Consider the following 25,079-nt stretch of genomic DNA (forward strand, 5'->3'; position numbering starts at 1 on the left):
GTACCTCCTCACTGGATGAATTTCACTAGGTTATTGCTGCATAAAGCATTATGCCATTTGAGCTCTAATCAAATCAGGGCAATGAGAGGATGTGTGGCGAAATGGTAAGCCGGTAAAAGCTCTGACCAATTTGAAAAAAAAACATTAAAAGAGCCATTACAGTGCTTGTGTGATGGTCTGCTGAACTGAGCTTCGCCATGTGCCAATAGGAACGTAATCCAATATAAAAGATGCCTTTCATCACCACCACGTCATGTTGTCCTTTTTTTAAAACATTTTTTACATGCTTGTACGGTAGTATTTACAGGCGCAGCCATAAAAAAAAATTTTTAAATCATTTTTTACACACTTGCTTCATGACATAGCAATTTCTGCTGCTACATGTTTTGGAAATCCTGCCAAACTGACTCAAGTGCATTAGATCTGACATTTGTGACTGATAACACAGGTTCCATTTGGGTACAGACTGTACTAGAGCTGTAATCGGGCTTTTTAAAAGCCCAAACCCGTTTACAGCCCGACTGTACAAAAGGCCGTCTATCAGCAGTGGTTAGAGTACATGTCGGAGAATAGCGCGGACACGCGCTTCACACAGCGAGCGGGCACACGCACCACTCGGCGGAAAAGGGAGAGAAAGAAAAAAGAGACTGCGCACAGAAGAATGAGTAATTTATACATTTCTTTTACTTTATTTACTCATTACTAGCGTAGGCTATAGGCCACTTGGAAGTTTGAACAAAGAAATAAAATAAGTCCTCCAAAGGCCAGCCTCCATTTCACCTCCTCAGCATCCATTTACACGCTAATCGAAACGCATCACCTGACCGCTCATTTACTGCGCAACCCGGAACGCAAGCCCGAGCCCGTGTAAAATGATAGAAATTAAGACCGAACCCATCGGGTTCAGGCAGAGATCTTCAGCTCTAGACTGTACAGTATGATCAATTAGACTTCAACATGAATCCCTGTTTATTGTCTTTGTACCTTGTATGATCTATTTTGTCAAGCTACCATACTTCTTAACCTAGTTTTACTGTTTTTAATGTATGAGTGTACATCTTCTAGCTTCCTTTTTTTTTTTTTAATTATACCTTTGTGAGACCTCTGTACATCACAATGGATTTGTGAAGTAGGCTATGCTCTTTAAATCTAGCCTGTCACCACTGTTCTGTCCCTAGGGATGCTTCACACCGTGGAGGACCCAGCCACTCTGGAAAAGGTTGACCAAGGTGTGTGTGTGTGCGCGTGCGTGTGCGCGTGCGTGTGCGCTACACGCACACAACCATAGACAGACTTTTTATGTAGTTGTTATAACACAGACAGTGTAAGCGTGTGCACACACGCTGGCTATGAGTAACTTTTATTCTCAAAGACACTTACACAAGAACTCTCTTTGTTCTCTCTTGGTTACTAAGGTGATTTTACATTGAGTCTACATACCAGTTTCTAAATTTCACATTTTTGAAGGCTTTGACCTTGTTTTGTTAATATTCCTTCACTGCTGCACTTTGCAGTACCTTTTTCTTTTTGTATTTAATGATCAGTTTAGGCTGCTATGTATAAGCAGATATGCATATTTTGTGTTAATGTTACCCTCTCAGTAAAGTTGTTTTTAGTGCAGTCAGATTTGTCTCACTGCAACAAAGTCTTTCAAAATGTAAAAATGTTTTGCTAAGTGGAAATGACAGAATGATTTTATGGTAGCTGTCTTAAAATGCCTTGGGGATCACGTTGCTGTAATAGTAGAGTGCTTAAAATTTGACACTGATTTTGCTCTTTGCACAGATAATGTGTGAAGAACACATTTCGAAAGTCATTATAGTCATTATTATTATTAATTAATGCAGGCAAAGGGTTGCACTCAATTTTTTCTCCTCACAGAAGTGTGTGAGGAGAAAAAAGAAAGAAAGCTAGGATACCTTGAACTGTTCAGTTTTTCCTCCTTCTCATAATTGTAGAGATTTGCCTCAAAGCGGGAAACTGTGCCGAATTGTGGTGTTTAATAAATGCTTCCCTGTTTTTATTTTTTTATGTTTGTGTACAGTATGTGTAAATGCATGCTTTATGTGTTTTTATGTGTGTCAGTGCTGGTTCAGCTGCTTTTGGAACTCCAGAGTGAGATGTCCTATCGCTTTGTTTTGGATGAGATACACAAACAGGTGAGACAAACACATTTACAGACATATAGAGAAACACACCTGCTCATCTACACATGCAGCCACAGAACACATCTTAAAATACTCACCAGCACTTGTGAAGTCAACAACATATCCTCCCAGGTTGTTTAGTAAACAGACTGTGTGCACGTCTCCCTTTTGCTGGTGTTTTGTCACCTCTGGGGGAGGCAGTGGTGGAAAAGGCCCATTCAGCAGCCGACGCTGTAGGTGGAAAATAGTTAAGCTGTGTATACTGATGATGACAGCGAGGTACAACACCAGCTAGAGGTGCAGACAGGTCTCATTTGTGTTACCAGAATAGAGCCTGATTAGAAGGATTTAAAGTGCTCATATTATGCTTTTTGTCTTTTTCCATTTCCTTTGTTGTGTTATATATTTTCTTTGTGCATGTTCTAGGCTTACAAAGTGAAAAAGCCCCCCCCCCAAAAAGGGACTTACCATCTCCAACAGAAAACACTGTTCACAAACTGCTCCAAACAGCTCTATTGTAGTCCAGCCTTTACTTCAGATACTTATAATGCTCACCTAGCTGCTAGCATGGCACGCCCTCATACTCTGCTTCTGACTGGCTAGTAGTCCTTACCTACCTACTGCGCATGTGCGAGTCCCAACAAAGATGGAACAGAAGTGCCTGGCCTTGGGGCAACCTCTAGGTCACCCAGTAAGAGCGTGCACCCCGTGTAAGTGTAGGCTGAGTCCTTTGCAGCGGCCCGGGGTTCAAATCCGACCTTTGCTGCGTGTCGTCCCCCATCTATTTCCCACCTTTCTTGTCTATCCACTGTCACTATTAAATAAAGGGAAAAGCCCTGGTCTGTGTGCGTGGTCTCACTCAGTAGCTAAAACAGAGAGCTCAACACACAGGGTGAAAAGAGGAGCTGCAGCAATGTGCAAAAATTGTGTTTTTTGAAAATTAAACCACATAAACCTATTCTGGTACAACCTCTAAATACAATTATGAACGTGAAAATTAGCATAATATGAGCACTTCAGATGAAATGTATTTCAGCAACCATCTGTTGAGAATGCAGATTTTTAATGCGAGTAGTGGAAAAAGAAGCAGGTTTGTTTTCTGAATTCTGAAAAAGACACGTGTGGTTTTATGGTATTGTGGAAGTCAAATGTTTATAATGCCTGCTGTGCTGCCCCAAAAAGGTGATTTTGACAATCCTACATAATATATCATATATATATATATATGTATATATATATATATATAACACTGACTGCTACTGTTTTTCTTATCAACATTGTCTATTTTATAATTTGTCTTAAGCTACATCCATACTACTACTACTACGTTTACATTTTAAAACAGTATTTTAAAACAATCTCTGTCCTCACAGACGTTGAAAACGCGCCTGGACGCAGGAATTGTCGCAAATCGCTCAAATAATAGCTGGCCTCTTGCGCATGTAGGCAGTATATAAAATGACAACAAGGTCATAAACAGCTGTAATTCGTTATCCATGTTGAATTAACCGCCGGTAGTCAAGGCTGATGTTGATTGTTTTCTTCAGAAAAAGGGTCACGTGCTAGGGGCGTGACGAATCACGCAAGGACACACTGGGACTGATGAGACCCAGTTAGGAAGCAAACGTGGGTGTCTGTGTCATTGTTACCAACGGTCTCCATTTCTGCCGGTCCAGACTAAAACGCAACCCGGAGTTTTCAAGCTAAAACGGGGTCAGCAGCATTTTCTTTTTTTAAAGATTATTTTTTTGGGGCTTTTCCGCCTTTAACACAGGAGAGAGGGGGGAAGACATGCAGGAAATCATCACAGGTCGGAGTCAAACCCTGGACCTCTGAGTCGAGGCATTAACCTCTAAATATATGTGCGCCCGCTCTACCCACTGACCCAACCCGGCCACAGTAGCATTTTCGAATGTCTGTTTTAGCGGCTCGGGAATGCCAGAGTAGTGTGGACGCCAGGCGTAAACGTAGCAAAAGTTATTCGATTTGAAACGAAAACGTGTCAGTGTGGTTGTAGCCTTGGTTATCTTTTGTAATATTTACTAATTTCTGCTTACAATGTCAAATACTCTCTTTTTGTGTAGTGTGTCTCATATATTGTTGATCTTGTGCCATATACCAATATGCTGTGAAACTTTACATTGTTGTAGATCTATTGTTATTGATTTTTATTTTGTATTTCCCTGTCCAGCTGAGTGACCAGCTCAGTGTGAAGGGTTCCCTGCCCACCTTCAACTTCTTGGGGAACCTAGTGGAAGCAGTCCCCAACGTGGCCCATAGTCTGGTGACTCAGTATGGTGAGACACTGCAACAGACAACCAGTCACGTCTCAGTTATACAGGCACTGGTGTTCAAACAGCAGTGTGCTTTCATTTTCTTGAAGTTTCTTACGTGGTCATGACTGGCACTTACAGTCCATATCAATAAAGACGCACCAAAAGCTGCTGTTTAAAAAAAAATCTAGGAGTCCACTTTGGTGTCAACGTTGCTTTGTTAGAGGGCAGAAAATAAACAGCTTTTGTAATTTGAAATGTCAGACTGACATTTAGAGAGTTGTATATTCTTTTGGGGAAGAACAGAGAATCCATAAATACAATTTGGTTTGGGTCAGTTTTAAAAATCTCTCATGTCTATCTTCACTGTGCCATCTGAAAATAAAATTGAGTAGAAAAATAATGCGCCACAGGCAATTCAACTCGAAAGCTGAGATCCAGAAATAAATTAGAAATATTAGTTTACTTCAAATAGAAGAGAAGCATATTACAGTTTTTCTTGATTGCTTTGACCTGCTTAAAGAAACTGAGATCCACTCGGTTTTCATCATCACTGTCTCAGCAGAGCAGAAGACACCTCTTGCAAATGTGTTAACCCTTTCTCATTGGATTGACACATTTCCCCACCCTTTTGCAGAACAGTTAACACGGATGTCATTCAAGCAGTCCAAACTCCATTGTTTTAGCTATGGTAACCAAACAGAAACCATCTGTTCCTAACTGTTAGAAACTACCTACATCAGTATGAAATCACTGAAGCACCTGTTTGGCACTCCTTCACACAAATCTTCAATTAGCAATCAGTATGCAGGCCTTAAAGGTGCAGCGTCTGTATTGTTCTTTGCCAACATATATGGAAGAGGTCTAAGACAGAAGAGACTGAGGGCGTTTTCACACCTACTTCATTTGGTCCGGACTTTCGGACTTTTCAGTTTGATCCGAACCAAAATTACAGGTGTGAAACCTCCCCCGGACCACGGTCCAGATCAAAAGACCAAATTTTGGTCCGATAAAAAGAAGTGGTCTTGGTCCGGTTTGTTTATAGTGTGAAATCATTTTCATTTGGATGGTTCGGACTTCTGGACCAAATACAAGAAGCTCTGGCAGGCTCTCCTTGTGTTACAAGACCGGGGAAGCTCCTTTAAGGAACAGCCATAGACTGTATATAGAAGGGAATAGCTCGGTAGTGTGTAGGCTACAGGAGAGAGTGTGTGACGGTGAATGCGCTCAGAGCAGACAGCTGTCAGCTATCAGAGCTGAGAATACATCAGCAGTTTATTTGTTAAGTGGTAGTACATGTACAGTGTAGGTTTCCGTTTGTCTCTGAATAAATTCTCCAGAAAGAAAGTTCCCGTGTCTTGCTTCTCAACATCACAACAAAACAAAAAGAGCCGCGGCAGTAAGGGAGAGCAGCAGTCAGTAGGAGAGAGCAGCAGTCGGTAGGGGAGAGCAGCAGTCGGTAGGAGAGAGCAGCAGTCGGTAGGGGAGAGCAGCAGTCGGTAGGAGAGAGCAGCAGTCGGTAGGGGAGAGCAGCAGTCGGTAGGAGAGAGCAGCAGTCGGTAGGGGAGAGCAGTCGGTAGGAGAGAGCAGCAGTCGGTAGGGGAGAGCAGCAGTCAGTAGGGGAGAGCAGCAGTCGGTAGGAGAGAGCAGCAGTCAGTAGGAGAGAGCAGCAGTCAGTAGGAGAGAGCAGCAGTCAGTAGGAGAGAGCAGGGGAGAGCAGCAGTCGGTAGGAGAGAGCAGCAGTCGGTAGGGGAGAGCAGCAGTCAGTAGGGGAGAGCAGCAGTCAGTAGGGGAGAGCAGCAGTCAGTAGGAGAGAGCAGCAGTCAGTAGGAGAGAGCAGCAGTCGGTAGGAGAGAGCAGCAGTCAGTAGGAGAGAGCAGCAGTCGGTAGGGGAGAGCAGCAGTCAGTAGGAGAGAGCAGGGGAGAGCAGCAGTCGGTAGGAGAGAGCAGCAGTCGGTAGGGGAGAGCAGCAGTCGGTAGGGGAGAGCAGTCGGTAGGAGAGAGCAGCAGTCGGTAGGGGAGAGCAGCAGTCGGTAGGGGAGAGCAGCAGTCGGTAGGGGAGAGCAGCAGTCGGTAGGGGAGAGCAGCAGTCAGCTGAAAAAACTCCGACACAGAGAGAGGAGACGAGAGGACGAGGAAGCCCGTCTAAAAACCAATCAACTCTAAGTATCTGGAGATGCAGCTCACGTATGTGATGACAGCAGGATGTAGTTTTGTCACGTATAGATCTTTAGTGTGCTTGCATAACTGCAGTGTGAAACCAAAACTTACCAGATCAAATGTATACAATGTAACAAAAACATGAACCTTGGTTCGGACTTTCATGTGTGTAGTATTGTGAGTATCAATAGTGGCTGTTTCTTATACTCTACAGTAATAGATGTTTATACTTTACTGTAATAGATTTTATTTGTATTTTCTTTATTTCTTATACTCTAATAGATTTTATTTTGGTTTACATGGATTTTGTGTAATATTTCAGTTTTCAGCCACAGTTTCAAGATAAGGAAACTCATACATTAGTTTGCAAGTTGTGTTGTTTGAAGGCAAAATGTTCTTTTGTTGCATATTTTAAATGTTTTGGCACGGTTAGAGCCTTTTGCAAACAAAATGTGTCATTTTGACCATGAGTGCCACTGTTTCGGCCTGTGTGTTAACTGTTCTGAAAAATGTGGAGTTTGAGTTGACTGCTGTGTCAAAGCAATCAAGAAAAACTGTAAAGTATATTTACTATTCAGCATCCCTTGTTCTCTTGGCATAGGGATATCCACAAATCAATCACAACGGCCTATATTGACCTGCAAATTTACATTTCTTAATGCATAGAAATAGTTGTACTGTGTCCACCGTTGAAATAGTTTTCGCCTTGCTGTACCCTATTCCACTCCCGCTGTCATAAATGTCATAAAACTGTATTTTTCATGTCCCCTGCACTTTCTCAAATCAATCTCTATAGAGGCTCTGACCTTTTCAATTACGCTCCAGCTGCATTGAGATAACCGTGCGGTGTCCATACTTAAAATTCTGTCTGCGTTGCCAATCCCATGCCAGCTCTTGCTGAAAATATAAAAAGCTACACAAATTACAAATGCATGATCATCCAACCTCTCCCCTGTAATCTCCCACATATATGGATATATTTATGTCTTTATATCTATGTATAATTCTGCAGCCCTCACCACCCCTCCCACACAAAATCCCAGATTTAATCTCTGCAACAGCCACCTGTGTGATGTCTGTCTACTCACTGAACCATTACGCCACTCTGTTTAATGGGCACCGTTAATCAAATCAAAGTGTGTGTGTGTGTGTGTTGTAGTGTGTTTGTGTCATGTCTGAATGCTTGTTTTTTTAAAGGCAAGCGAGAATGTGAGCCTTTTGCCAAATAAGTAGGCAGCATAGTTATGTTACTATGCTGCGTGTGTCCACCTTCATGTATTTTCATGAGTTCTACAAGTTTCGCCTAAGCAGCCAAAGGTAGTGGTGGGTTGTTGCCATGCTGATGCAAGATGCGGGCTGCTACTATTGATTGTGTGTGTGTGTGCCTGTCTCTAGCCTGTCACTCAACAGGTCTCAGTTGGGCTGTTCGGACTAATGACAACAGCACAGAAATGACAACAGGAGCCCAGAGCACCCGACACTCATGTCTGCCTCTCTAGCTCACTGATTAACCCCTCAGTTTGTATCACCCTTATGCTTTTCTCTGCCTGAATCTGTATTTTATTCTATCTATCTATCTATCTATCTATCTATCTATCTATCTATCCATCCCCCCTCCTTCTGCATTGCTGGTGTCTTACTCCCTTAGGTGCTAACTGAGGACTGCAAACAGACTACATTTTTAGAGCAGTGAGGGAAGATGTAGCATCAATGAGATAAAGAAAGAGGAAGGCAGACAAAGATAACGAGTAAGATAAGGGACAATTGTACAAGCTGCAGTGTTTCTCAGAGGTTGAGATGACCAGAGCTCCAAAAGCCAAGAGTTAATTTATGAAGAATGAACATATTATTTCTGATTATGACTACACATAAATGCATCATTTTGGCAGATCAGTCTGCTGTTTTCAGCTTAGTTTCTGTGCAGACATTTGAAAGAAAGATGTGCAGAGAAAATATATTTTCAGTTTTTATATGTGGGGAACACTGGAAGTGTAAAAAGCCAGAGAAAGGTTTAGTTAAGCAGGCTGAAGCAACAAGTGCAAAAACAACAGAGAAATACTGTAGAAAGCAGATCACTAGACGAACAGAGGGTGGTATCTCACAGTGGGGGCAGCAAAGCAGTAAACAAGGCAGACGGGAATGAACCTTTGTTTTTCTCTTGTGAAAGAAAGCAAGAGAAAAGCATTTCATCTTTTTTTTTTTCTTTCTTTTTTTTTCAGTCCTTTGTGCGTCTGTTTCTGTGTATAAAATGTGGTGTGAAACAACAGTAAGGCTTTTTTGTTTCCCACCCATCCTTTCACCACTCTTAAATTGTGTTCTTCCAATTCCATCCTCTGCTCGTAGAGGTCTTATCTCCCTCCTCCCCGTGTTCCTGTTCCTGCTGCGCTCTCTCCTCTCTTTATGCCTGGCTCTCATCTTAGCCACCTCATACATTTTGGTTTAATCAAACATGTCTGGGAGGCTCTCCTGCCTCACATGGGTTTTGATCTGCTTCACAGAGCAGCTGGGTTTGGGCTATTTGCTCTCCAACACTGACATCTATTTCTTTCTCTCTTCTAAACTCTCTCTGTTCCTCTGTCTCCTTCCACCTCTGCCGCACACTTTTCCTCTCTCTAGCTACTTCTGTCTCTCTCCTTCCATCACGCGTACCCTTATTTTTTCCTAGCTTCTCTCCAAAAGTGTCTCTCTATTCTCTTTTTCCGATTCTGAATCATGTCAGAGAGTCAACCTATGAGTCTCTGACTCCTGTCTGCGCTCAGAGAAGAGACTTGTATTTTACTTCCATGTCTGTTTTTAAAGTTACTTTTTTACGTTACATGTAATTTAGCTGACACTTTTTGCACACAATTGCTATATATGTCAGAGGTCGTACTGGAGACACATTGGCTGATGTATTGCAGTGGGAATCAAACCCAGATCTCTCACACCAAAGGCATGCATCATATCCACCGCGCCACCCCAAACTATTCTCGTCAAAACTATTCTCGCCTTCTTCTGCCTGCCATTTTACTGTTCTCTCTCCTGAATTATGGAAAAATGGCAACTTTCCCTCCGATGTTGTCTGTCATAGCTAAAGAGGTTGTTCAGGTGAAACTCACAAACCAACTTTGTTCCCAGCGGTTTTCTCCCATTTCCATTTTATCATCTTGCTGCTCTCAAAATATATTACCTTTAACTCTCCTCTGGGTATCTTTGTCTGCTGCCCCCTTTATCTTAGGATCTGGTTATCTGTCCGATACATAGCTAGATTAAACACATTTTTACTTGATTTGTCGCATTACATGTAAGATATTTATTTGTTGTGGTTGCATCGACCCAGTTTCCCCACACGCTCATGTATGTATCCTCTTCTTTTATCCTGTCTAATCCCTCTGTTTCTTCATGTGTTTACTCATGTGTCTCTCATCTCTGTCCACCAGTGCCCTTGCTGGAGCACCTGTGCTCAGCCTTGCTTTACCCAGATGAAGCGGTAAAAGCTTCGGCCCTATATGTGTGGCTCAAACTGTTTGGGACAGCTGGGGGCTCGGCAGCCCAGTCCTTGCCCATTGCCATCAGGGACAGAGTGTGTATCCTGTTGCTACAGACCTTGGCCAATGCCAGTGCCCCCCAACTCATCAACAACTGCGTTGGTGAGAAAAAAACAATTGCCTCTTGTTTTATTCAACTATCTGAAGCAAAACCAGCATGTATTTTATATTTAAATATTCTTCTTGAACTGGAAGTTTTAACGACCATGTGTGTGCGAAGCTAGTTTTCAGCCTTTTATCACTTTGTCGAAACTTACTTTCTTCAATAAATGACAAATGAAGAATGCACTAGATAGACTAAGTGGGATCAAATTGCTGTCTTGTAAAGTTTTTAAGTTGTTGAGATCAGTATAATATGCTTAGCTTAGGCAAGCATGAGAAATACTATGATCGAGCCAAGATAAAGGGGAAGATGTTATAAGAAATGGATGACATTTTCAGCTGAGCACAACAGCAAGTAGTTGGGGGACAGAATAAGGGGAAGGCTATTATGAATTTGTTGTCATGTATAAAACATCACCTCCCTCCCAGTGGCCTGGGAGGGAGTTAGGATGAGGACTAATAGGGTGTGGACTTAAAGGCGGAGTAAAAGGCTTTATAGCGTGGGTGACAATTAGGATTGGGCATCGAGAACCGATTCCTACTTGGAATCAAAAATTACGATTCCAGTAGAATCGTTTAGAGGATTTGGTTTCACTGTGGGCTTGGAATAGAGGTGCAAGGTTGATTTACTCCATATTTTAGAGTAGCTGCAGTTGAGCTCTTGCTGTCGTTTGTAATTTTGAACTGATTTCATCTTAATGAGCTTACCCTCACCAGCCCCGGTGAGAACAGCAACATGGAGGAATTAAATAGGATTATAATTCTTACATGCCTGTTTATTGCATTTCAGTTTGAGTTCTGTTTGTGTTGTTCCTAAAATCCTTTTGTGGATCCTTTTCCCAAGGTTGATTTTTATCATTGCAACATTGTCTGACATTCATAAGTGCATACCATCACGAATGTATTTTTTCCCCATGTCTCTGTGTTAACGGGATAGGATTTGTTCATATGTTTGATTTGCACAATGTTGAGCTTTGTCATCAGTGTCTGTTTTTACACCAAAGTCTTTCATCTGTCAGGCCTGCTGTGGCTGCTGGTGCAGCTGGGAGAGGCAGTGTCAGTTTTGATGAACAGTCCCGGCGATCAGATCATGTGCCATGAGAACCAGAACAACAGCCAGATCCTCTGCCAAAACCAAGAGCAACAGTCCCCTGACCAATGCCCTCTGCCTCTCATACTGAAAAAGGTCTCTGTCCAAACATCCTGCTCCCGACCCCAAGACTTGCATTCTGACGCTGACGATAATCATAACAAGAACCTCTAATCCTGGATTAATGTGCCTTTGAATAGGGGTTCAGGGAGGGTTTACCCTGGACAAATATTTGTTCTTCATGTCTGGGAAATCAATGTGTAGATTACATCTAGTTAGATTCTGTCAGTTGTGACTCGCATTACATCACAGCTCGTGACGTTAGTGTTTTTTATGTTGCAGATCACCATTGTGTGTTGAGCTATAAAACCTGTCCCTTTAACTAAATTATCACCCAAATCTAAATCATCTCTGAAAACATAATTGTAGTGTCACTTTTAGGATTAAATCTACCACATAAATGAACTGTTTTTAATCCTACAGAGCTCTTGGAAAACTACAGGGAACTTAGAAGGCAAAGTGCAAAGTGTTAACAGTGTTACACTAAAACTAAACAAGAAAAAAACATGAAAACTCTAGCAGCTGATTCCTACGGAGCCCCCCTGGGGTCAGCTGAGAAAAAAAAAAAAACTAAACCGTGCGCACAGAATAAAAATCCGTTCCCTCGGTTTCATAAACTGTTTGCACAGATTCATAATCTGTGCCCTCGGTTTTATAAACATGAGCAAAGTTAGAAAGATATTCACAGATTTGAGCTTCCGGGATCAATTACTCTACAGCGAACTGTTATTAAATCACAAACGACGCATCTTTCCTAACGTAGTAAGGTAAACAACGAGCTACAAACTCATTTTCATCAAAACGAGCCGTCCTCCAACCTGGAGAAATAACACTGAGCAGCCGGCGGTGAGACGGCAGTAAGAGGAGTGCTTAGGGACCGTCTGCAAACTACAACACCGACCCAAAAATATTGATCAATTAAATGATTAAATAAGGTAGTGTCTTCAAACTTACCTCAATTATAACTTGTCTCCTGCTAGTTGTACTACAGCACTTACTTTTAAAAAATAAATTTGGAGACACTACCTTACTTAATCATTTAATTGATCAATATTTTTGGGTCGGTGTTGTAGTTTGCAGACGGTCCCTAAGCACTCCTCTTACTGCCGTCTCACCGCCGGCTGCTCAGTGTTATTTCTCCAGGTTGGAGGACGGCTCGTTTTGATGAAAATGAGTTTGTAGTTCGTTGTGGAAAGATGCGTCGTTTGTGATTTAATAACAGTTCGCTGTAGAGTAATTGATCCCGGAAATTTTAATCTGTGAATATCTTTCTAACTTTGCTCATGTTTATAAAACCGAGGGCACAGATTATGAATCTGTGCAAACAGTTTATGAAACCGAGGGAACGGATTTTTATTCTGTGCGCACGGTTTAGTTTACGGTTTAGCCAATAAGACAATTAACTTTTCTTATATTTTACACATGGTGGATTGTTTAGTAGTTGTTATTGATACATGATGTCATATACAGTACACTAAGTCAGTCTCAGGTTTTATGGAAAGTGTTTATGAGTAACTAATTCATCCATATTCATCTCAAGGCTCATTTTTGGATTCAGTGTACCTTAGTAAGTACAAATATATACTGTAGATCACATTAACCTCACTTATGAAGACAAAACAGATCAGTAATGTTATACAATAACTTATAATTGTAATGTTGATATTTTGCCTCACCCAATGCTGGATGCTGGACTGGCATAGGCATAAAAGGACAAGACACCATTTCTTCTTGGCTTAGACATTTCTTAAAGTAGTTTACATGGGTCAGAAATCATATAAATCTGACTTATTTAAAAAAAAAGAAGCTAATTCTGATAGATCATTTTCAAGCTCCTAATTGCATGTACAAGTTGCCCTTGATATACTGTACATGCAGGGTCATGGTGCTGATGTTTGACAGCATACAGCCTTTGACACATTCATAAACTAACATAACATGCAATCAGAGCATAGACAGTGTTCTGATGACGAGAGCCAGACAGTTGGCAAAATATTGCTTTATCTCCTATGTCATCAGCAGCAGCCTGGCTGAGTCGAAGGAACTGTACTTTATGTGTATTAACTCTGTGGAATTGCTGCACGCAACTTGAATGCATCTTAAATGATTGGTGTATTCTAATAAAGCCCATAAAATGTTTTTTTTTTTTTTTCAGTTGCTGATGAGTGGTGATGAGACGTTGCAGGCGACCAGTGCTAGGTGTATTGCATCCATCCTGGTTCATTCTCCCAGTCAGTGCAGCGCTCCCTTCATCAAGGCTGACGTCCCTGGTGATATGCACACATAGACACAGTGGCTGGGATGTTCTAGCTACACAAGCTGTTTGTGATTTGTCTTCTGCAAATAATTCCCTTGCCTGCCTTCGTCTACTTTCCCTTTTGACTCCCTCTCTTTGTCTAAGTCTTTGTTATTTCTCTTGCTGTCTCTCTGTGTATCTCACTTTCTTCTTGTTTGTCTTTGTTGCTGTCTCCTCTGTTTTACATCTCTCTTTAGCGCTGTAGGGATTCTGTTTGTGTTTCTGTCTTGCCCCAGAATTTGAGAATATGATTTAAAAAAGAATATTACCATCTTTTTTTTGTTTATCATTAGGCTACATTTGGATGAAAACATTACACCCTGTTTTGAAAGTAGTATGATGATGCTACTGAAGAGTATTATAGTGTAGCAACATTGTTCCATGTTCTCTCTTTCTCTCCTAACTTTATTTCTTTAGCCGTTCACACAAGTTGTCTTTTTCTCTCCATCTCTCGTTTCCTGTATAGAGTTTCTGTTTGACCGTCTGGCCAGTAGCAATAGTGAGGTTCTGCTGTGGTCTGCCTATAGCTGTTTGGTGTTACTGACCGACGACCCACTCTTCTTCTCCCAGTGTCACTCTGTCTATGGTGAGCGAGCTTAGACAGATCAGAAACATTCCTAATCTCTGTTTTTTTTGTGATTTTGTCACTGTAAATATTCAGTTTTGGGTTCCGTGGTATATTGGTTAACATCTGAAAATAATTGCTGATGGATAATTGATGGAAAGACGGTGACAGCCTCTGCCTCATACTTCATCACAGTTTTTAGGCATCTCCTCCGAGCACCACAGTTACATTACTAATAGGGCTGGGCGATATGCAGAAAATCAGATATCAGGATATTTTTGACCAAATGCCTCAATGTGGATGTTGTGACAATATTGTAGGGTGGCCAATTGGTGCTTTAACAAAATATCTTCACAATTAGATTTTAGATAAATAATAGGGCTGTCAGCGTTAACGCGTTAATCGCGATGCGATTAAGGGCCGACGCGATGCAAATAATTTTTTTTAATCGCATGCCGCCATTTATTAATTTATTTTACACTTCATACGGCTTTGCGTCGTGCCTAACAGGCTACTATTTTGACCCTTTGCAGCACTGTTACTTATCATCAAGCTGCCCTACTTCCTCGTAACACATCCCTGCTGCTGCAGGCTGCAGGCATGATGGAGAAACACAGCAGCAATGAAATCCTGAATGGCGCTTTTTATTTTCCAAAACTCCCGGATGGCTCATAGACAAGTCGAAACCATATGCACATTGTGTAAAGTCGAATTAAAATATCACCGAAGCACGTCAAGCTTGAGCTACCACCTACGGAGCTAAGCATATAGTTCAGTTATTAACGTTGATGCTACCCGCTGCAAAAAATTACTACAGCTCTTGCGAAACGGGTGGCAACTAACTGCAGACCTGTCAGCATCGTAGAGGACTCGGGTCTTAAAGACGTACTACGGTTGGCATGTTCTGACCCGTCTCGTTGCCGTCGAGGGGGACAGCAGCCCCCCCACACACAGCCTGTATGACACGGAGAAAGCAGCCCAACTGGAACAGCCGCAAAGTGCTGCAAACGCTGTCTCATTAACCGGTGATCACTGGACGTCAGTGAGTAATCAACATTATTTAGGAGTTACTAAACACTGTAGTGACTCTAGTAAGGATAGGGATTTTTAGTTTTTTAGTTAGGAACTTGGAGGAATTGTGCAGTAATGACAGATTCACACATTTTTCTTTTGTTTACAGTAAATAAATAATTACAAATCTTAAAATCAAGTTCATAAAGTCACTTTCTTTGCATTCATTTGATTCCCAATCAAGATACACTGGTACAAATTGCTTTCGATTGTTAATATGTACTTAAAAACAGTTCTGAAATGCAAAATAATAGAATTTTAATCGTGATCAAATATGCGATTAATCGCGATTAAAAATTTTTTATCGTTTGACAGCCCTAATAAATAATCATCAATAATGTGGATATAATGACTAAGTGGGTAAAGGCAAATAATAGAACAGCTATAACAGTCTGGTAACAGAGAATGACATCACTTTACTGTAATGCAGCCTGTAAAACCAGCAAAAGACAAAACTTACGCCATTTACGATATGATATCTAAAATCTAAGACAATATCTAGTCTCATATTACGATATCGATGTAACATCAATATATTGCCCAGCTCTAATTACTATACAGGGGAAACTAGCAGAACAGAGGTAGCTACTGCACACTGTGTTATTAATTAGACTGATGGTGCTGTTGTAATTATTTATGTTAGACATAATGTCAGACTAAATTGCCACAGAACCTAGTAGTAATCACAAAATGGCAAGAACTATTTTGCATCCCTAATGAATTGTAATGAATATTGTTCTGACACACAGGTGCATGTGTTTGTGTGCCTTTGGTGTTTGCCATTAGTGTAGATGATGTATTTGAGGTTCCACTGCCTTTGGCTTTCTTAAATACTGCAGCATTTCATCGCCACTCCAGAGAATTTGTTTGAAAAACACTTGCAGTGCAAACTTAATTTACTAGTAGACAGGATATCTGGTGTAACAATTCCTTGTGCTATTAAGTCCTTGCTCTAGCTCAGTATAAACATGGGATCATTACAGCAGATTCTGTGTAGCTGTAAATTAGAAAGATGTACCACTGTCACTGTTTGTTTGACATGTATGATTGTTTGTGTGTGTGTGTGTGTGTGTGTGTGTGTGTGTGTGTGTGCGCGTTCTCCCTTTGTAAAGGTATTATGCAGGAAGGAGTTGTAGCCTGTAGTGTAGTAGAGTCTGAGCAAGCTTAGACAAATGTGTCTTTGTCTGTCTGATTATGTATTTCTTTGTCAATGAGTGTGTTTGTGTGTTAGGTATTGAGTCCCTGGTGCACAGTGTGAAGGAGGCTCTGCAGCTGACCAACCTGGAAGTGCCGAAACAAGGTTTGCTGCTCCTTACTGAGATACTGGAAAGGTGAGATTGCTCTGTAATGATGTAATGTTTTTTTTTAGCTGTCTGAATGCCAAAATGATTTCCACTGCACTTTCCCCACTTGCAGCTCCCTTGAAATATTACTGCACTGAGCATCTTTGCGTACTGACTAAAAATGATGTCACTACACATCAGCTTCTCTGCACTTCCAACAAAGCACGGTCACATCACAGGAGGATAGACAGAGCTGCAGCAAATAAAAAATAATTATGCTTTGGTTAAGGCGTCCCAGTTAGCTGCAGCTGTTTTCCATGCTGACATGTTCATCTAGAGGTTTGATTACTTGCAAATGAAAGTATTCTTACACCAATGTATATTAAAGGTGCCGTACTCGAAATACTGAAAAAAAGTGCTCATGGATTGTCTCCACACGGCTCTCAGAGACCGTTCCCCAACTCATCAAATACCGATGCTTTGTCACGGGCCTTGGACGCCATTACTCCACTATATCTTTACATAGTAAATAGCTGATATATTAATGTTCTGAATGTCGAGTATTGCCCCGTGAAAAAGTCAGTTCAGATCAATTACAAAAACACAGTTGAGAGTTTATTTATTGAGATTTTGAGATATATGCTGTCGAGACCTCTGTCACACTGAAAAGGATTGAAAAATGACATATTAAAGACATGTTTCTCAGCAGCGACGATGTCTTTTGAGAAACCATCTCCTGGTTACTCAGGATGATCTACAGACCCCACAGTAAATAGCTTTCATTGGAAAATATTTTCAACTGAAGGAACCGTTTGCAGTTCATTCATGTTCTGTCTTTATACTATATATAGCCCACTGGACTCTGAAGAAAGATGTATTATTGCTTTGAACTGCACTAATAATAAAGCTAGTATTTGTAAAGCTTTTGCATGTTAATATCACCAGAACAACACACAATTATGATACATACAACTTCAGCTACATTGACACAGAGCCTCAACCTCCTGTAAAACATTTTAAATATGGTGCTCTGGGAAGTTTAATTTTATTAGAATTAGCTGTCGGCTGGTTTGCGGATGAAAATACGAGCCAGTAAAACACATTATATTTCTGCAAGGTTGACATAATTTTAATGGAATGTTCCCCCGTCACATGGCAATGATACAGGGGATAAGAGATTTCAAATGGCAAGGGAAATTTGTCCTTTACACTAAATGGAACAGTAAAAAAAAGCAGCCAGACCAGAGCTCTTACATGCTGAACAAGCTAAAGTGTGTGAGAAGACCCAGCGTCAACTTGTCCATTGACATGTCTCTTTACAGCGCAAATGTGTGATTGAGTGCTTTTTTTGTTTGTTTGTGTGTGTATGCATGCATATGCTTGTCTGCAGCTGTTTTTGTGTGTGATGGTATCAATAGTTAAACACCACTCTCTGTGTGTGTGTGTGTGTGTGTGTGTGTGTGTGTGTGTGTGTGTGTGTGTGTGTTTGTGTTTATGTTTATGTGCATGCATTTGTTATTTAGGTTGTTTAATGTGACTACTGTTGTGGCAACAGGGAGCCAGTCCACAGCTGTTGTGGTGCCGCGTCATAGACCAGAGACAATACTCTGGTGATCTTTGTAATGCCCATAGGTCGGAACTGTTTGTTTACTATGTGTCCCCGCACTGAAAGAGAGAAAATAAGTGTTTGTGTGTAGGTGAGTGAGACAGAGGCAGCGTGGGTTCATTGCGACTCAGCAAACAATCCCTGCAAGTATTGCCACAGCAAGCCAAAGAGTGATAGATAAATCAGGCAAAAAGGCAGACTGTTAGCTTTTTGATGGGCCTATATTGACATCTAAAACCCATATCAGCAAAAATTCCTGAAAATCCGCTTCCTTTCTCTGTACTTTTGGCATAGTTCTCACTGACTCATCTAAGATCCATAGTACCGTTTTAACTGTAATATTTGATTATTTGCTTACAACAGTGATCCAGTAGAATTGATCATAGATGCCCATTTCACTGCCTAGTCCAGGATCTGTTCTTCTAGCTGCTAGGCAACAATTAAATAATGATGCTTATTTATCTGTGAACAAATGCACTGTAATTTTGTGTGCGTGTGTGTGTGTGTGTGCGTGTGTGTGTGTGCGCGCGTTTGTTGTTGACACTGGACCCTTTATACATTCATAGCAACAAAAATGACAAGGGTGGGAATACAGTTAGAAAAAAATGTTTTATGATAATAAAGAGGTGTGGTTTACTTCATAGGCTCTGTTTTTGTGTTATTACATTATCTGGGTCACATAACAGTGATATAACCATAAGATGTATCCTGGGATTCATTGGACACTTTAATTTGTCTGGAAAAGTGATATATGAATACATATTTTTTAATTTGACTGAAAGAGACAATTATATTGAATTGTATTGTATTATATCACAATTATTTCTGAGACAATTAATTGTATGGTAACATTTGGAATTGTTACAGCACTAGTGTGTGTGTGTGTGTATACAGGCAGCCCCCAAGCAAGCTACTGTTCCCCAGTGGTTCAGGGTTTGTGGCAGTTTCAGAGGCTGTGATGGGTGGAGTCTCATCCTCCTGCCTGCTGGTAGCCACGCAGGCTGCCAACGCTGCTGCTGCCCTGTTCAGGTATACACAACCACACATACTGTAGATACATAAATGAGTTGCATATTGTCATGGACACTTTGTCTTGTGATTGACAAAGTTACGATTTTCTTAATAAAGTTATATATAAATAATTACTTAGAAAATAGAAATATTGATGTAGGTGCTTTTTCAAGGACACTTGTAACCTTTGCCTCTGTCAAATCCGTACCATGGTTTGCACTCATTCAGACCGTAGATCTGATGAAGTGAAAAGTGAAACATAAATGTAAACCTGCATTCTTTCTAATAGCCAGCAGGGGGTGACTCCACTGGTGGCAAAAAGAAGTCCGATTGTATTCAATTCTTTGAGAAAATTTTACTTCTCACTTGATTTAATACCTCAGTAAACATTTACCTAATGAGTTTATGGTCCCAATCACTAGTTTCAAGTCTTCATTACTGGTATGTGTTCATTTGGTAAATGATGTTCCCATTTAGAGTAAAATAGAAGATAACGCAGGGTATGCTTTAGGGCTAGAGCTTAGATCGGGCCCAAACAAATCAAGCCCGACCCTTATCCGAGCCCGTGCACGTTGCGTCCGAGCCCGGCCCCGCCCGACACATTAACTGGAATTATGAGCCCGATCCCGATTTAAACCCGACAATTTTTTAATACGTGGGCCGTTATAACTGACGTTCTCAACTACAATTCCGAGTTGTTTGAACTACAGAAATCTGTTTAGAATTATCTTAATGAATACTGCAACAAGGACGAAGCATGTAAACTGCGCTGTTTGTTTATTCAGAACGGAACGGATCGCAAATGGATCCGAATGAAGAAACGTTAAAAAATAGAAAAACTGGACCCTAGCTCCCTCAGCTGAATAGTGTGGGTAACAGATCAAGGCAGCAACATAATCAAAGCCCCAGAACCATATAGGAGACTTTCTGGTCTCCATCACCTAATTAATACTGTCCTTCGCCACGGTCATGCCGACGCACTGGCCACACAACCCAGAGCTACGGGAGCTGGAGAGGCTGAGCTTTCTCCCCACCCAATTAGGCTAATAAAGTAATGATTAAAAAAACACAAATGCTAGATCAAGGGCCCGGCCCGGCCAGAGGATAGTGGCGGAAAATATCAGCCACGGGTCCTTGATGTGATTTTCATTTTCCAGTGTGGCCCTTAGAGAAAATGAGTTTGACACTCCTGCTTTCTTTTCGATACTGCCTATTTCATTCTTTTATTCCTGTATTTAATCTGTTTTTGTATTAACAAGCACATTGAATTGCACCGCTGCTGAAATGTGCTATACAAATACATTCGCCTTGCCTTGCTGTATATTCCTTTCTGCTACCGCCTGTATCTTCCCTCCACCATCGTCCCTACCTACTGAAAACAATCATAGTGTTGAGTTATTTTATAGTCCGATGTTTCCTTTGTATAAACTGCTGCCACTCTGAATTCTCCAGACTGAACCACCAGTCCAGACCAGTCCAGTACGGAAAGATAGAGGGAATAATTGAGGCTATCACTAACAGATTCTCTGAGCTGCCCCTACCCTCTCCTGCTCATTGTCGAAGCTCTGTGAGTTCGTTTTTCTTTATGTTTGGTCCATAAATATAAAATGAAGACAATTGAAGAACTGGTAGTGAAGAGAACTGTCTGTGCAGTCTGACTGAGACTTTGTCTTGTGTAGATTCTCCAGAGAGTGTTAAAACGACAGTGACATATCTGCCTTTGATGCTATGTGTCACATGTCACATAGTACATATGTGATTGCCATGTTTAGTCAAAAGGAATTTCATTCTTCTATGAAGGAATGGATTTCTTTTTCTGTTTCTTTTTCTTTTTTTTTTAGCTGTCCCTCATGGCTGCCTTCTGTTTCAGACTGGAACGTCACTCTTGTTAATAGGGACAGTGGGAATATGTTTGGTTGGCATGTATTTCATGTTCCAACTTAAAGAATAAATCTATTTCATATTAATCACACTGAGGCACAATACAGATTTGTCTTTATAGCAATGTTAATGGGACCTACTGTATACACTGTGAAGAAACACAGAAGGATTTCAGGGTTTTCTCAGTGTCTGGTTTAATGGAGAAGTCTCAACATTTTAGATAAATATTAAGTGATTCCCTTAAGGAAATATGTTTGCATGAAGTGTTTTTATAAGATGATTGTTTTCTTTGTGATGTGACATGAAGTGATCGAATTTGCTTTTCTCATTCTCCCCAACTGTTCTCATCCTGTTTCTTTTGTTTTTTCCCCTATCTTTCTCTGTTATCCTCCAGAGGAGTCTGAAGAGGTCAGACCCCAACAACCAGGCTTCCAGGTCTGAAGGATTTCTACTCCAGGCCCTGATCTGTTTTCAGGCTGCCTGCAGGTCAGCATGTTGTCCAGTCACATGTTCAGGGAGTTAAATGGAATCAATGGGACAGTCATCCAAATTAATATTTTCAGTCCACCAGCAGAATGTTTTATTTGACATTTAGATGAGGAACCATGGTGAAATCCTTGGTATGCATGTGTACAAGTATTTCTTGTGTCCTTTATGTCATTTTAGTATGTACTGTATGTGATTGAGTGGGGGTGTTTGCGTTTCTGTGTGTGTGTCCAAGGTTGGCTGAGGAGTGTGCATCGGAGCCTGTTCTGAAGGAGAACACGTTCACAGCTCCATCTAAACACAGCTGTGCTCAGGACCCACTGGAGTCTCTGTGTCAATGTCTGCTGCGCTGCTGCGACTCCGTCTGGATACCCACCGTCATTGTGAGAGCTGGAAGCGCACATACACACACACACACACACACACACACACAGATGCACACATCCAATTCATTATCTTTTCATCTTAACCTTCTATCTCTTTGTCACAAACACACACTTGTAACCAAACACATGAGGAAATGATCTTGCATTTTGTCACATCTCTTTTCTGAGAAATATAGACAATGACTGGCTGTTTTTCTAAATGACTATATTAATAAGCACAGCCAAACAGCCTCTGTCTTCATTAGTTTTGTGTACACATGAACATTTGATCCTATTGATCAGTACCTCTGCTGTAATGCTAGTAATTGTTTTATAATGTTGTGTTCTACTAAAAAAAATCAATCAGACAAGAAGAAATTGTTCACTGTTTTTGATTTGGTCTGTAATCTTGTGTGTGTGTGCGTGTGTGCGTGCGTGTGTGCGTGCGTGCGTGCGTGCGTGTGTGTGTGTGTGTGTGTGTGTGTGTAGAAGGTGTGTGAGCATTCACCCAACCCTCAGATACTGCAGTACTTCTACTCCATCCTATCCTCCCAGTTTACCCTGCTTCCATCTCTCATCTTTGTCTTTGCAAATAAGCTAGGTGAGTTGGGTACCAATTACAGCTGGCCAATATATCGATATCGTGATATGAGCTAGATATCGTCTTAGATTTTGAATATCGTAATATGGCATAAATGTTGTCTTTCCCTGGTTTTGAAGGCTGCATTACAGTAAAGTGATGTCATTTATTTGCCTTTACCCACTTAGTCATTATATCCACATTACTGATGATTATTTATCAAAAATCTCATTGTGTAAATATTTTGTGAAAGCACCAATAGTCAACACTACAATATCGTTGCAGTATCAATATCAAGGTATTTGGTCAAAAATATCGTGATATTTGATTTTCTCCATATCGCCCAGCCCTAGTACCAATCTCAAGTCAATATCAATAATCAATATCAAGTAATCAAGTCAATAATATAAGCGTCCCATGAGTTGATTTAATATATGAACTCAGTGCTGACTAGCAACAACAGAACAAATGTAAAGTTTGATAAAGTCGAGGAATACAAAACTGATAACGGAGAAATATAAGTTATTTCAGGATTTTAAATACATATATATATATATATATATATATATATATATATATATATATATATATATATACACACATATTGATATTTTAATGTACATCCAAAGTGTTACATGTTAAATTCACTGTAAAATCACTAATCCCTACTAGATTTGCTTTAAATTCTGACATGGATATTATGGGAAATAAGTGAACTGTTTCATTAGTTGTTTTTGTTTTTATACAGTCCTACTGAACAATATAACACAGCTCCTGCCGCCTTAATAACAAATATATTTGGCATAATCAGTTTTGAATTTTAATGTCGTTTTTTTCTGCACACGGAATTTGTTAAATAAGCAACTTAATGAAACGAGATAAGACTTTTTGGTGGACACATTTCCGTGTTTTAGGATGATGTACCAAGTGTTTTTCTTCAGATTTCTGTCAGGAGCTGAAGGTAAATACTTGTCTGTTCGATGTCAGTGATGAACTGCAAATTGAAAGCTAAAGTTCTGTTCTGCTGGTACAGGGAAAGCCCACACAGCTCATGCTTTTTAATTAGCCCCACCTTTTATGTCTTGTTACTGATGGCTTCACACATACCGCCGCTGGTCTTGCTGGCAGCCTACAGCGCCAGCCCATACCGCTGTGAAACTAGAGGCCACATGGTTGGAATACAAAACATAACTATACTAACCAAACATATTTCTTAACAAGCCTACTGTTTTAATGCAGATTTGGCAATACATTTAGTTTAAAGCCTTAAATGTCTGACTTGATTAAATAAGCCGAAGCAATTACACTGTGAAGCTCAGCTCCCAGCTAATCATACAATTTTAGAGCAATAAACTTCATTTAATTATCACATAACTGATTGTGTTCTCTGAACCACTGAGCGTTTTTGTTAGGTTATTTTAATTGAACTACAATCAATATTTTATGCAGTTTAAAGAAACAGCAATGCTAACAGTGGGTTCTGCTCTCATCAGCAATCAGGCTAAATGCCTGAATATGGACTTGATGAAATTTCATATCACTGTAGTGGGAAAACTAAGCAATCTGTCCAAACCTGGCAGTCCACATGCTGAGCCTCAGTTCTTGACAGAAAAAAAACACGTTGCCTTGGGGATCCAGACAAGCCAGTTTGGTGGCATTAAAAAGAAACTTAAGCTTTATATTTACACTACAAGCGGTTAACAAATCAGAACAGAAATGTCCTGCTGTGTGGCTGTCTGAGCAGTGCCTTGGCATAGGTCCACAAGAGAGTGAGTTAGTGGCTTTATGGAATTAAAACTTCCCTCTAATAAGTAAGAGGTACTCTCTCTCACTGCACCACTGAATTAGCCAAGACATTAAGTACAGCTTTACGATATATAGCTATATAGAATATAAAAACGACTTCAGAGTATTTTTAGAATATTGTATGCGTGGGTGTCAATGATGACAGGTGTTTCTACTCTGTAACTTTTGTTTAGAAAAGTGTTCTATAACTATTATTTTTATTACCGTCTTTCTCCACCTCCTCATTTCTTACTGTCTCATCCTGCCTTTATTTTGCTCTTCACCTCCTCGTCCCTCCAGCGTCCTCTGGTTTCTACAGGCTGCCTCTGGAACACAAAGGGCTCCTCTGTACAGGAAACAGGTACAGTGTAACCTGAGGACAAACACATATACACACATACTGTATATACCACCACAATTAACAAAGCACTGCTGTCTAAAAAGTGGAGCTGTGTGTATCTGTTTGCGTTGAACCATGGTGGTAGCCTGGATGCCAGCCAAATAACCACGTCACCAAAGAGAAGTTTTGAGCATTAAACACTTCATTTCCTGCATTCTGGTGAATTTGTATGTACTTATTTCTTCCTTTTTTATGACTCAATTTATGCTGGAAATATCTTTATGTAAAGGGAAACATAGATTATAATACAAATATAAAAACATAATGGAATATATTGCAATAAGGCTCTCAGGCATTCTGTATCGCTTTCATCTATTTATTCTCCTGTAGATCGACTTTTTTAGTTATATCTGAGTCAGTACACATGTAGCCTAGCATCATTTACTCTTCC

General features: G+C 40.5%; 1 protein-coding gene and 1 long non-coding RNA gene across 2 annotated transcripts in view; one reads left to right on the forward strand and one right to left on the reverse strand.

Moving 5' to 3' along the window:
- Positions 1–25,079, forward strand: part of mei1 (meiotic double-stranded break formation protein 1) — a 63,461-nt gene that overhangs the window by 3,165 nt on the left and 35,217 nt on the right. Inside the window, exons 3-16 of the mRNA XM_078270298.1 lie at positions 1,179–1,229; positions 2,086–2,159; positions 4,339–4,444; positions 10,000–10,209; positions 11,229–11,395; positions 13,515–13,629; positions 14,122–14,241; positions 16,523–16,622; positions 19,075–19,209; positions 20,644–20,758; positions 21,467–21,558; positions 21,794–21,941; positions 22,413–22,524; positions 24,589–24,649. Of these exons, the coding sequence (XP_078126424.1) occupies positions 1,179–1,229; positions 2,086–2,159; positions 4,339–4,444; positions 10,000–10,209; positions 11,229–11,395; positions 13,515–13,629; positions 14,122–14,241; positions 16,523–16,622; positions 19,075–19,209; positions 20,644–20,758; positions 21,467–21,558; positions 21,794–21,941; positions 22,413–22,524; positions 24,589–24,649 (1,606 nt within the window). The remainder of the gene's footprint in view (positions 1–1,178; positions 1,230–2,085; positions 2,160–4,338; positions 4,445–9,999; positions 10,210–11,228; positions 11,396–13,514; positions 13,630–14,121; positions 14,242–16,522; positions 16,623–19,074; positions 19,210–20,643; positions 20,759–21,466; positions 21,559–21,793; positions 21,942–22,412; positions 22,525–24,588; positions 24,650–25,079) is intronic.
- LOC144530644 (uncharacterized) lies at positions 21,627–24,715 on the reverse strand. Its single transcript, XR_013503138.1, has 2 exons — positions 24,514–24,715; positions 21,627–21,948 (listed from the first exon to the last, which is right to left on the reverse strand). It is a non-coding gene; the product is annotated as an uncharacterized LOC144530644 (long non-coding RNA).

Source organism: Sander vitreus, chromosome 15, assembly GCF_031162955.1.
Source record: "Sander vitreus isolate 19-12246 chromosome 15, sanVit1, whole genome shotgun sequence".
Classification (NCBI taxonomy): domain Eukaryota; kingdom Metazoa; phylum Chordata; class Actinopteri; order Perciformes; family Percidae; genus Sander; species Sander vitreus.